This window comes from Mus musculus, chromosome 9 (genome assembly GCF_000001635.26).
Source record: "Mus musculus strain C57BL/6J chromosome 9, GRCm38.p6 C57BL/6J".
Taxonomy (NCBI): Eukaryota; Metazoa; Chordata; class Mammalia; order Rodentia; family Muridae; genus Mus; species Mus musculus.
The window spans coordinates 86,504,566-86,518,654 of NC_000075.6; the positions used below are offsets into that span (position 1 = coordinate 86,504,566).

Genomic DNA, 14,089 nt, shown 5'->3' on the forward strand with positions numbered 1-14,089 from the left:
TCAAGATGGCTCAGAGGTTAAAGAAAGACACTTGGCTCCAAGCCTGACTCTTGCGTTCTATCCACTGGAGTCATATGGTAGAGGGAACGAAACCATTGCTGTAAATTGTCCTCTAACCTCCACATGCTCATCATGCCATGCACATGTCATATACATGTACATGTATGTACACAGAATAAAGGAGCACATGTACATGCTAAGTAGGAAATCTGTGGTAGTTAATGTGAAAATAATAGCCCCATCCAAGAATTTTAATTTATACACTCACAGGAGACTGACACATGTCAGTTAATGAGAAAAATTTTTTCTGTTCTTCTGTGTTAGGCAGATCGCTTCTTTTCTAGTATTACTGCTACTGTAATAAGACAAAGGTTCCCAGACTATAATTGTTTTTTGTTTTTGGTTTTGTTGTTATTGGGGGGTTTTTTTTTTGTCTTTTTGTTTTTTTGTTTTTTTGGTTTTTTTTTTTTGAGACAGGGTTTCTCTGTGTAGCCCTGGCTGTCCTGGAACTTACTTTGTAGACCAGGCTGGCCTTGAACTCAGAAATCCACCTGCCTCTGCCTCCCAAGTGCTGGGATTAAAGATGTGCGCCACCATGCCTGGCTCTGATTCTGCCTTTCATTATTGACTCTTTGGTGGTAATTGGGTAGTACCCTTAACTTACCTAAAGCATACTTTTATATGTATATAAAACATACCCATATGATTTCTGATGATATATTTCTCACTTTTTTGTTAGAAAAGTTGTACTCTAAACTTGAGAATTTGTATTATCCTAGGGAGTATATTAGTTCTTTTTGTTCCTCCCTGACAGTATATAATACAGTCACTCTAGTTATAGAAAGGACAGGAGAAAAATAGGTAAGAAATAGTCTAAAGGGTAACCATTGAAATAATGTCATTTGTTCCTGAGAGTCTCTGTAATGAGCAGTTTACAGTAACTCTGCTTCATACTTCCTTTTTTCCTGCTGTTGCTGGGACCTGGAGAGTCTACCACTTAGCTGCACACCCAGCACCTTATTGGTTTTCAAGCTAAATTTTGTCATTTGACAAGTCAAAAACTGGTCATTATTTGAAAGAAAATCCTGACTAGCATAGAAAAGTCAGCAAGATTCCATAGCAGGAAGGCTACCGAAAGCACATCACAGTTCAGTGTATATGTGCCAAAGGAAACAAAAAGTCCTGGTGCCAAATTAACAACTGCACACTTAAGAGAGTCCCCAAGCAAGCTGGGTATCATGACTCAGAGTAGTTGTAGTGATCCCAGCATCTGGCCATGGGAGGCATAGGCAGGAGAGTCTCAAGTGCAACTGTCTTAAACATGACAGCAGCATGTCTCAAAAGAGGCAGAGGGAACCTGCCTTTCCTGGTCTCTTGTGGGTTACTCTGCAGAGAGTCTGTTGAACAAATTCTGATTATCATTCTTGTGAATTATGCAAACTTAAGTTCTGGAAAGTAGTTCTATATAACATAACAGAGTGGGACTAGATTATGTCACCATTGCAGTCTACCTCCAATCAGGCAGTGTTCTAGCAGCTGTGTAGTAATGTGGGCTGCCCTAATAATGCTGCACTCAGCTTTGAAAAATACATTAATATTTCTACTTATTTGGTTTCTTTTCTTTTTTAGTAAATTAAGGGAAAATAAGAAAACAGCCGAACTGATTAAAACTGCAAATCTGCTTTTTAATTCCTTCGAACCTTATTATATGTGGGATTACATTGCACGCTGGTTTGAAGAATGTTGTCGGTAGGTAAATGCTTCATTTAATGCATTGTAGTAATATCCGAAGCTATTATGATACTGTGTTTGATAAAGTCAATCTTTTTTCCTTTCTAGGAGAACTCTGCACGCCAGACTTCAGGTTGGACCTGGAGACAGTAGTGATTCGTCTGAGTTACAACTGACTAATTTCTGCTTACTGGTGGATTTTTTGTTGGATATAGTCTCCTTGGTAAGACTATCTTGGTAAAAAGAAAAACAAAGAATTTTAAGAGCATAGTTTATATATTTCATGATGAACACAAATCTCATCTACAGACAAATTCCATCTTTAAAACGAAAAGTTTTTTCTTTGGTATAGCTTTTTTCCATAACATTTTCTAAATGTTTTTGTCTTCTTAGCATGTCTATATAGAAAACATAGAATCTACTTCCTACCTGCATGCTGTAAAATCTGATGTTTCCTGGGTGGAATCTAATGCTGCGCTTGTACTTGCTAACAATGCTTTCTGTTACTCGAGACTGTTGGAAATGTTTTCCCTTGTGTTTTCTCTCCTCAACTCTTTGCTTTCTCATTTTGAAGCCTACTAGAAGTATGAGGGTGCTGTGTCAGGTATGGCCTTCAGCCTGTTTATATTGAATGATTTTATTCACTTCCATTAGAATCTCAATAACATAGCACATAAAACTGGGGTATTCAGTTATAAATGCTTGATGTACTTGGATTGAGAATTGGTGGGTTGGGGGAGGGGGTGTGTGATGATCTGTTTCCCCGTATCTATGCCTGTAGAGGCAGGAGATCAGCATTATCACTCTCCACCTTTTTTTTTTTTTTTTTTTTTGAGACAGGGTCCCTTAAGCTTGCCAGTTAAATTAAAGTGGTTGATGGTTGCCCTTCAGGAATCTGCCTGTCTCCCTGTCCCCTAGCACTGGGATCTCAGATGTGCACCGCTCACCTGGCTTTAATGTGGGTGCCAGGGATCCGAACTCAGCTCTTCATGCTTGCACAGCGAGCATTTTATACACTGAGCTAGCTCTACAGACCTAGGAATAGAGACTTTATAAGTCATCAGTATTAAAATGCCAGTGAACTCTTTTAGTTAAAAGCATGATACCTGTAAAACATGAGCAAAAATATAGCCTTGTATAGATTAAAATAAAGTCACTATGACTTTTATATTATACGTTAATATTTCCAACTTTCTTTTATTTTCAGGAGACCTATATTGAAATCCAGACAGAACACCTGCCCCAGTTACTGCTTAGAATGATTTCTGCCTTGACAAGCCATCTCCAGACATTGCGCTTATCTGAGCTCACAGACTCTTTAAGGCTCTGCTCGAAGATCCTTAGCAAGGTTCAGCCCCCATTGTTATCTGCTGGCAATGGAGGTGTGGTACAGTTTCCAAGTGGGCAGAACAGTACAGTCAAAGAATGGGAAGACAAAAAGGTAATTTCAGTTGGAGTTCATTTTTTCGGGGTAGAACATTTTTGAGTTAAGTCATTTGATTATCAGTGAATTTTTCTAAGATCAAAGTGGTTGTGGTCATTGTATAGTTTAACTGTCTATGTTAGTAATTTGTACTAGAAGTAAAATACATAGAAATTTTAGAAATTTAAAGTTTGCCAATTGTCACACTAAAAGGAATATGTGACATTGTTTTACTTAGCCCAATATAACACATGTATTATCATTTTACTATATAAAATTGATGTCAGGAAAATGAGTGTGATCATGCACTTTTTTGTACTGTCTTCAAAATATACTGAACATTTTATTTTTAGAACATCTTTATACAACTAATTTTTATCAAAAATTCTTGATCTGTATTGTATATATTTGTATATGAAAATTCACAGTCATATCCAAGTTGTTTAAAACATGCTTTGTTTAATAATAGCTATGCTATTGTTTTTTATTTTAATTTTTAAACTTAAGTGCCTAAGCCACATTAGCTACATTGTAATTATCCAATAAACATATAGGCATTACCTGTTTGTTTGAGGCTTATGTATAAATTTCTTTGATTCTTTCATTACACCAAAAATTTAGCATAATTTTCTTGAAATTTAGAACCTTTTTTTATTTCCAAGTACCCATATGCTCAGTATTCTCTTTAAACTTTAGTAAAATTAAACTTTTTATACATAAACACATATCTACACATTCTTGTAATATATAGTTGTAATGTCTTGTACCATTGACATGCTTTAATACCAATGCAGCTCTTCTAGAAAAATCAGTGATTTAATTCTTTTCAGACTTATATTAAAATATCTTATCTAGTAAGAGCCAGAAGACAACTCAGTGAGTAAAAAAAAGCCTTTGCCTGGTGCCTGAGTTAAATCCTCAGGATCTACAGGGTAAAAGGAAGAAGTGACTCACGAGCATTGTGCTGTGACCTCCACATACACACTCACACAAACATATGTGCACAGTAATAACTGTCAAAATAAAAATAATAGATCTAGTAAAGTATGAACAAAGATATTCATTTGAATTACATGTTAATTGCATTAAATATAGTCACATTGGCACTATGTAAATATAAGTATTGGAAAAATCCTAGGGAGTCAAGTTCTTTAATTTATAATTGTGTGGCTGTATAATTGCCTCTTTCCTTTAGATAACCTATTTTTCTTCCCTGTGAAATAAAGCTTGAGGAGGTATATACAACCTTTCCCACTGGCTGCTAACCCTGAAACAGTTTTCTCACACTATACACATGTATCCCTGGTAATGCAATGAAACTAGGAACTTTTACTAAGTGTAAGTATACTTGGGTTAGACTACATAAACTGAAAGCATTTTACTAACTAACGCCTTCTAGCCTATGAAGTATGGATAATATATTCTGTCTCTACCATGTGTAGGAAAGTTTGTTGTTTTCCTTACATTGTGCTCCAAAGTTTTCTTAGAAATAAAACTAAAAGGCATTTAATTAATGTTGCAGCTGAATAAGATTTATGGGAGTTGTACATGATACACTTACCATTTTTTTCAGTAACATGGTCAATTTATGAAAATTTACATATTTATCTGAAGGCCTTTATTGATGATCACTAGATAAGATAAATGTGACAGTGTTCAACTAAATGCAGCACAATTAAGTAAACTGGTCTAAAGGATAATGACTTGTTAGCCTGACTGTCCTCCCATACCATCCATCTTTCCATCCATCCTCTCTCCCTCTTTCACATGCCAGCAGGGATTTGTTTTTCCCCTCAAGTAAAATGGTAAAATCTTGGACATAGGAAAACTGATAATATTTTCAAGCTGAAGCTATTTTCTATATTCCACTTTTTCTGAAATGTTTGTGAAGAGCTGCTACTTTTAACAGTTATGAGCCTAGTTTGGCCCCATGGTACTTGGTACTTTTTATAATATTGTGTTGAGTGTCTACTCAAATGCCCAAAAGGCCCGTTCTATTTTTAGAAAGAAATTTATCATAAAGTAATTATATAGCCACATAATGTACTCTAAACCATAAACCATAACTATTGTGCATGTATGCAAGTTTAATTAGATTTATAGATTAAATTTTATTACCTCAGTGTCATCCTTTGTATTATTACAAAAATAATTTTATAGGAATAAGCTAATGATGGTTTTATTATCTGAATAAGTCTTTTTTAAAAAAAAAAAAGCACATCATTTTAGATGGTGAATAGTCTTTCAAAAGACAAAGGAAATAAGCCTAAGTTTGATAGTAGAATTTGATAAGCAAATAAGTCGAGTTGCTAGCTTCTCGACTGTGACACTATCCTATGAAAAGCTGTGCTGTGCATAGTAATGCTGTGGTCACTGGAAATCGCCCTCACCACGCCCTCGGGAGCTACTTAGCTTTGCTGCTGCAACCTTGGGCAAGTTGATTCTAACCTCGCTGAACTTTAGTTTTCTGTCTTTGAACATAGAAACAACTTGGTTCATCCAGTAGCTTTTAGGAACTAGTCTCTGCACTTTTCACTCCTTTCCTTCAAGCTAAGAGACACATTAAACATGTGGTTACACATTGAAGTCCAACTGAGTTCATCTGTATAGTTATTAGTGTAGGAACAAATTGGGGGTAGAAATGCAGGATGGAGAGTAGGAGGGTGACTTGGCCTCACTGGGAATCAGTGACGGTTTTCTTGAAGCAGAACTATCTGAGTGGAGCCCTAGAGAAGCTGTTGGGGTGGAGAAGCACGCACATGACAGAGAGGAACATTGGCAGAGACCTGAAGGCAGAAAGAGCTTCATGCACTTGATGATGCAGTTAAAGCAGAGGCAGGGACCAGGTTAACAGAGCCTTGTCTGCTATACTAAGGCTTTTATTCTTTGTCTTAGGAGGAATGGGAAGACAAAGAAGGGGAAAAAGGCAAATGCCAAAATAAGATACATGTGTTAGAAACTTACTCTGGCTGCAGTGTGGAGTATGGATCTGAGAAACAAAGATGGATGTGGGGAGACCTGCAGTAGTGCAGGTGAGAGGTGGGGTTAAGCTGGGCCAACAGGACGTGGTAAATGAAGAAATGACATTTAGGAACAAAACTTACAAGTCACTGTAATAAGATAGAATAATCAGATCACTAACATTGTGTGCTTGCTGAGCCTTAGGTACTGTGCCAGCCAGTTGCCTTCTATATTCTATTATGGAATCCTTAAACTAACTATAAAATGCACGAATTTGTTGGTATGCTAGTCCTTTTTATAAACACTCCCATTTCCCATTTCAATTGCCTATGACTAGTCAATGGTGGACATAATGTGTTATAAGGAAAATTCTAGTAATAATTTGTAAGTCCTAAATTGTATGCTGCTGTTGCTTATAGCATAGTGGAATCTCGCATTGTCCTATTGAGCATGTAAAACATCCCGCTTCTGGCATAGGTCACCTGATAGCTATCCATCCCCCTTTCTTAGTTCTCAGATGGACTCTCTGTGTGCCCACATCATCTCATTTCTCATCCCTCTGTCACATCATCCTAAGAAAGATGACTGTGCTACAATACGTTGTTTTGGGAGAGTCCACATTTATGTTAATCTTACTCTGTTGTAGAATTGTTGTATATGATTACTGTTGTTAATCTCTATCTGTGTCTTATCATGGGTCTGTATGTATAGGAAAAGTCAGTTATGAAGTTTTCAGTACTAACCACAGTTTTAGGCACCTACTAGAAGTCTTAGGATATTTCCCTTGCAGATAAGGGGACACTGCTGTGTACAAATTAGGAAGTCTGGAGACTACCAAGTTCATTGCACAGACCTATCTGGCTTAAAACTCACACCCTTAGCCACCAGACTGATGAGGGTGTAAGGCGAGTTGAAAAGGGAGGAGTTGAGAAATACCAACACTGACTTTAGGTTTCTATCTTCTTGGTTTTAATGAATGGTGATATTATTCACGAGGAGAAAATACTGAGTCAAGCCTAGCTTTAAGTAGAAGAGTACTTAGTTCATGTATTAATAAGAAAACATTTTATCTTACTCAGATTATCCTCTATCATAGTAACCAAACATATGATATGCACAACTTAATGTAAACAAAACCAGACAATACTTACTTCCAACTCTATTCCAGGAATGGTTGTCTGTCTGTATTACTGTTGTCTCTTTCTAGGTTTTTGTTCCCACTGGTCCTACTACCTAATGTATGATCCAAACATGATATGAACTGAGTAACTGTTCACTAAAGAAATGTAGGTTTAAGGGTATATAATGACTTGTGACATACTTCAACAGAGATTCTCATACATCTGGTCCCAAATATAACCTCTATTAGATTTTATTTCTAATACTTAAAATGCAAGATTTTTAATTTTGTACTCTTCATTCTTTACATTGATTAAACATTAAGGAAGATTCTTTAATGAAGAAGATGAAATAGTCATTTGAAACAAGAATATAGACCCTAAACATTCAAACATATATGTGTTTTTTACTTCAGAAACCTAACAAGCATAGTTAGACAGGAGAGTTTTAGTTAGAATTGAGCCTGGGTAAGTGAAAAGAACTTATCTGAAAAATGAAGTTATTAAATAAAGCCAGACTTATTTTATGATAGAGTGAATGATAAGTACTTGGTGAATGAGTTCATTTGAATATATTCATTGGAACCCTATTACTGTTTGCTATTGATTATCAGCAAAATATTAATATAGGAGGAACTTGTTTGATCTCAGTATAAACTTGAGCTATATGTATGAGTCTACAACTTTCTCTGAAAAGGCCATCCTTTCAGTTCCTTGTATCTATGCTCCTACTCAGCCATTTGCTTTGTTTAAAATCAGCAGGTATCATCAGTTTCTATGGAAAATCCTGCTGAAGTATTTGAAGATGGAGAAAATCCACCAAGTAGTCGATCATCAGAAAGTGGGTTCACTGAGTTTATCCAGTATCAAGCAGACCGGCCTGACGACCTCGACAGAGAGCTGAATGGACAGGGGGCAGCTACCATCCCAATTGGCAGCACATCTTCGGAAACAGAAACAGCATCCACAGTGGGTTCTGAGGAAACCGTCATCCAGCCACCTTCCACCTTCACTCAGGGGGCAGCAGGCCGAAGCGGGAAGGCGGTACAGAAGACTGCAATGCAGTGCTGCTTGGAGTATGTCCAGCAGTTTCTTTCCAGGCTCATCAACCTCTACATCATCCACAGTGACTCCTTTCCTCAAGCTTTGGCTGCAGATCATCAGGGAGACTTCAGTCGAATACAAAGGGAGACTTCAAAATGGGACAGGGATTCCCAAGGGGATGCAAAAGAAAGAAACATACATACTCCAAAAACATCAAAAGAATACCTTTCTGCCTTCCTTGCTGCCTGTCAGCTCTTCTTAGAGTGCTCAAGTTTCCCAGTCTACATCGCTGAGGGAAACCATACATCAGAGTCACATTCTGAGAAACCGGACACTGGTAGTTGTTTCTGCTCTTTTTATTTCTATATTTTATGCAGCATGTATATATGTGTCTCTGTGTGCTATTTATGAATTTCAATATCTTATGCAGAGTGTGTGTGTGTGTGTGTGTGTGTGTGTGTGTGTGTGTGTGTGTGTTTCTCCTTCCACCATTGAGGTTCCAGGGATTGTACTCAGGTTATCAGGCTCAGTGGCAAGCGCCTTTGCTTCCCTCAGTGAACCATTTCTCCAGCCTGATGAAGTGGTCATAGAGTTGCTGTTATGGGATTACATGATTTGTGTGGCTTCCACATTTTGCAAGAAAGTTAGGAATCAAAAGTGGAAGTTCTGGAGAAATGATGTAACATTAATTTCCCTACTTCCTGTCTTATGATGTTACATGTTTCCTTTAATTTTTATATATGCAAGCTTAGGACAGTGGACCTTAGATAATATTTGTTGATAAAGTGCTTCTAAAGATAGGAAGATAGATTGTATTACTTGGCACATGAAAGTATATATCTTTAAAAGGTGGCTAATTTTTTAAAGTTCTAACTATTTGAGACACCATGTTTTTAACAGATCAAGGTTTGAAGTAGAGTTATTTGTCATTTTGAAATTAACATAAAGCTACAGAAATGTTGGATGCTGTCTTCTGTTTCAGACTGTGAGCACGCCCACCCTCCACAGTGGCTCCGGACGCTGATGAGCGCTTGCAGCCAAGCACGTGATTTCAGGGTTCAGAGTGCTGCTGTGTCTCTAGTCATGGACCTGGTGGGACTGACTCAATCTGTTGCCATGGTCACTGGAGAAAACATCAACAGCATGGAGCCTGCACAACCCTTGAGTCCAAACCAAGGAAGAGTGGCTGTGGTTATTAGACCTCCCCTCACACAGGGCAACCTGAAGTATATAGCTGAGAAGACTGAATTTTTCAAGGTAAATGCCAAGAAATCCAGATTATATGTGACTAAGATAATGCTTACATGCATGATGCTTGACCTGGGGCGCCGATGTAAGGGAGGGAGGAGTTTCAAGTAAACAAGAAGAAAACTCATTTATATAGTAGATATTTCCATCCTAAGTGGATGTGATCCTTTTTTTTTTTTTAATAAAGCAAATCCTTATTTTCCTAAAACTCCATGACAAGTTCTGACTTCCTGAGTTTTGATTTCCTTTGGTGTGCTATGTCCCTCAAGAACAATAATGCACAGTCTGGTTTACCACAGTGCTATAGGTGACTTCTTTACAGAGAACATCAAGTGGCTTTGAGCTCACTGCCTCATAGAGCCCGAATCTTTATACAGTCAGGAGTTTTTACACTCAATTTCAAGTCATTACACCTACTTTGTACGTCCTCCTGCTAGACCAGAGTCTATTCTATAATGCTATGGTAAGCTCTGAAGACACTTGCCTTCTTATCAATGGCATAGGTCAAAGGTTAAGATAGCACATGTAGCTCTAAGTCTGACTTCATAAAAGTCCATGGGCCTGGGATGTAGCTGAGTGATAACGCAGTTGCCTGGCATGCTTGAGGCTGTGATGCAATTCTCAGCACCAGAAAAAAGAGAAAACCCTCATAAATTGGATATTTGAACTATGAATTATATTTTAGTCTATAATATACATTTATAAAAATTAAATTTGATATGAAAATGTGGCATATTGTTTTGGTGTTAGCTTTATTAAACATCAGTAAAGTGATGGAAAGAGTTCTTCCCTGTTAGATTTCTGATTTTAAAAGAAATGTTAAAGGAGTATGAGTCTGGAGAGTTGCCTCAGTAGTTAAGAGCACGCGTTGTTCTTGGAGAGAACCCAGGTTCAATTCCCAGTTCCAAATGGTGTTCACAATTGTCTGCAACCCAAGTCACAAGGGATGCAACAAACAATTCTGACCTTTCTGAGCACCAGGCACACATGCGCTACACATAAACACATGCAAGCAAAAGAGTCACACATGTAATCTAAGTCTAAAAGAAAAAAATTTAAAATATGTCACAAAAGATTCTACGGGTCCAGATAACCAGCAAGTGAGCAGCTGAGTTTTCTTTTTATAAATTTTGTATAATGTTGTCACTTTTGCATCTTTTTCTGTAGCATGTGGCCTTAACATTATGGGACCAGCTGGGAGATGGGACACCTCAGCACCATCAGAAGAGTGTGGAACTATTTTATCAATTACATAATTTGGTTCCTTCTTCTAGCATCTGTGAGGACGTTGTAAGTCAGCAGTTAACCCATAAAGACAAGGTAAGTGCACACACACACACACACACACACACACACACACACATACACACACACACGCACTCACAAGCTCATGATGCCAAAAGATAAGTTAAAGGAAATTGTAACACCAGGCATCTGAAGAAGTATGTAGAGCATAATAGTAAAAGAGAGTAATAGTGTTTGTTCTAAAGAAAGCGAGCTTAAATTCTAATTTCTTTTACCATAGTCTCACCGAATTGTTCAGCTATCAAATTTTAGATCAAATCTTGTATTTTATTTACATTATATCTAAATCTAGACAATCTAGATAAAATGATATACCTGTTATTCTTTACATATAACATTTCTTTTTACAAATACTTATAAGCTCTGAGTAAAGATAGCCATGAAAAAGTTCAAACAGTATTGATTTTCACATATTTTTATTGGCTGATATAAATACAAACATTCTTGGCAAACCATGTAACAAGCCCACAGGTAAAGCAAGCACTCTTCTATACCATAGAGGCTTTTGTTCCAGATCACACTCTGATTGGGGGAAGTCAGAACAAGAACATGAAGGAGAAGCCATGGAAGAATACTGCTTAAAGCCCGCTCTCTAGCTGCTCACAGGCACAGGCTTAGCTAGTTTGCTTGCTTGCTTCGCTTTGCTTTGCTTTGCTTTCTTGTCTTGTCTTTTCTGGTTTTTTTTGTTTGTTTGTTTGGTTTTGGTTTTTTGAGACAGGGCCTCTCTCTAGCCCTGGCTGTCCTAGAACTGAGATCGACCGTCTTGTGCCTCCAGAGTGCTGAGATTACAGCTCTACATTACCACACCCAGCTTTAGCCAGCTTTCTTAAATAGCCCACAATACTCTGTCTCAGCTGGGCGTGGTGGCGCACACCTTTAATCCCAGCACTTGGGAGGCAGAGGTAGGTGAATTTCTGAGTTCGAGGCCAGCCTGGTCTACAGAGTGAGTTCCAGGACAGCTGGGCCACACAGAGAAACCCTGCCTCAAAATAATCAAAAGAAAAAAAAAAAAAAAAAAAAAAAAAACTCTGTCTCAGGATAGTACTTCCCACAGTGGGCTGGCCCTCCTAAATCAATTATCAATCAAGACAGTGCTCACAAGCCAATCTGATCTAAACATTTCCTTGTCTGAGGTTCTTCCCCAATGACTCAGGGTTCTATCAAATCACAGTGAAAACTAACCAACAGAGCCCTGTACCCTTTAAGTTTAATATTTCCGTCTATGATCAAATAATTTGATTCTCCTTTTTTTTTATGTTTTTGTTTTTGCTTTTGTTTTTCAAGACAGGATTTCTCTGTGCAGCCCTGGCTATCCTGGAACTCACTCTGTAGACCAGGCTGGCCTCGAACTTAGAAATCTGCCTGCCTCTGCCAGGATCAAAGGCGTACGCCACCACGACCAACTTTGATTCTACTTCTAAGTTATATAATATACTAAAAGTTTATTGCAGTGTGTACTTGAGTACTGTGGCCATTGAATATGGTACTTATAAATAGATGTACTGGTTTTATTAAAATCACTTAATATCTTCAGTTGAGAAGAAAATAATTTAATCTCCAATGTTTCTCAGAAAATAAGGATGGAAGCACATGCAAAATTTGCAGTTCTTTGGCATCTAACAAGGGATCTCCACATAAATAAGTCATCTTTTGCACGTTCCTTTGACAGGTTGGTTGTACTTTATATTCACATCTTATAGTCATATATCTTTATTTGTCTCTTCTTAATTTTTGTCATTTGGCTAGAGCAAGACGTGGGAAATCATTAGTTCTCTAGACAATCTAAGTTATATGAAAATGCTTGATAGTGTCACCTAACCATGAGATTTTTATTTCTAATCTCTAGAGAACTAAGTGCCCTTCCTTTCATTCATTGGACCACTGATCATCAAGTCCCTGTCATGTGCCAAGCACCATTGTATGGTCGCAGGGATACAGCAGCACACCCAGCATTTTTGAGTCTATATTCACACTGTTGAAATATTAGTCATTCTCAAATTTCTGCCTTAACTGAAAACACTGGCAAATGCCTCCCATGGTTTCAAAAAGATGTAGTCTCCAAAGATGCTTATGCATATCTAGATTAAAAGCAACTGAGTTACTCAGACTTTAGATACTAGGTTTGTATTGATTCCAGAGCACATTTGTTCAGTATCAGAAGATAGCAGTCTTACCTTTAGGTCTGATAGAAGTGGCACAAATCTAATTGTGATTGCAACCTAACGTTGGATTAGCCAGTATTTTTCAGCCAGTAGCACCATCTTCAAAGGAGCCATCTGTTCAACCATATAATGAACTAGGCCTTGAGCCAAGTACTTTACCAATAAGTTTCCATTTTGACAAGCACCTGTGATAATCTGACAGCTGAGTCAGTTAACATCCATTCAAGTTAGCTTGCTCACCCAAGTCTCCACACGTTTGCATCTTGGGGATTTGACTTCAAACCATACCCCAGGCCTTTTATAGAGTGTCATTTCTTAAGTGTATCGTGTGTCTCCTGAAGAGAACCGAGAGCAGTAGCCCATCGTGTAATTAGCATTGCATTGCAGAAACTTTAGAGTGTGATGATATCAGTGAAATTTGCTACTAATCAAAACTAAGTAAAATTTGTGTTGTAAAAGTAATATATACTTCAAGTATTTTTAAGTGTGAGTATGTAAAAGGAGAGAAATGTTTTATTAACTATCAAAAATTAACTACAGAAAAATTCACATAATTAAAAGTGTTTTATTCTGTGATTTAATTTCTGGTGTTTTAGGTCACTGTTCATCATGCTAGATAGCCTTACTAGTTTAGATGGTTCTACGAGCTCTGTGGGACAAGCCTGGCTGAACCAGGTGCTACAAAGGCATGACATTGCAAGGGTGCTGGAACCACTGTTACTGCTCCTGCTTCATCCAAAAACTCAGAGGGTTTCAGTGCAGCGGGTACAAGCAGAACGGTACTGGAGTAAGACGTCCTGTTATCCAGGAGAGGAAAATGATAAGCATTTCATGCAAAATTTTACCTGCAACAATGGTAAATATAACAAAGTATAATACCTCTAACTAGACTTAAGTTATTCAAATAAGCTAAATATTTCCATAACAGTACAAGAGAATTGTGTCTGGCATTTTTTCCCATTTCTTATTTCCTTCTTCCACATCTGTGAAAACCCCATCTAGCTAGGTCAATATATGCTCCATCAGTAGCTATCTTTGAGCTCTTATGTCTCTTTAATAAGTTGACTCAGAGGAGGAATCATTCGCTAAGTCAGAGA

The 14,089-nt window shown here is 37.6% G+C and overlaps 1 protein-coding gene across 17 annotated transcripts in view; it reads left to right on the plus strand.

Moving 5' to 3' along the window:
* Window positions 1–14,089, plus strand: part of Dop1a (DOP1 leucine zipper like protein A) — an 88,666-nt gene that overhangs the window by 37,425 nt on the left and 37,152 nt on the right. For 8 of the 17 annotated variants that reach the window (XR_003947934.1, XR_870760.3, XR_379426.4 and 5 more), the window contains 9 exons: window positions 1,630–1,749; window positions 1,840–1,954; window positions 2,306–2,335; window positions 2,939–3,172; window positions 7,993–8,614; window positions 9,260–9,534; window positions 10,693–10,845; window positions 12,402–12,499; window positions 13,589–13,848. Coding sequence is in view for 14 of the 17 variants with exons in the window: in XM_006511239.4 (XP_006511302.1) it covers window positions 1,630–1,749; window positions 1,840–1,954; window positions 2,306–2,335; window positions 2,939–3,172; window positions 7,993–8,614; window positions 9,260–9,534; window positions 10,693–10,845; window positions 12,402–12,499; window positions 13,589–13,848 (1,907 nt within the window). In the remaining 3 variants the exon portion in view is untranslated. Of the gene's footprint in view, window positions 1–1,629; window positions 1,750–1,839; window positions 1,955–2,305; window positions 2,336–2,938; window positions 3,173–6,049; window positions 6,187–7,992; window positions 8,615–9,259; window positions 9,535–10,692; window positions 10,846–12,401; window positions 12,500–13,588; window positions 13,849–14,089 lie in introns of those variants that run through there. The other 9 variants (XM_006511240.4, XM_006511241.4, XM_006511236.4 and 6 more) reach the window with 4 other exon arrangements.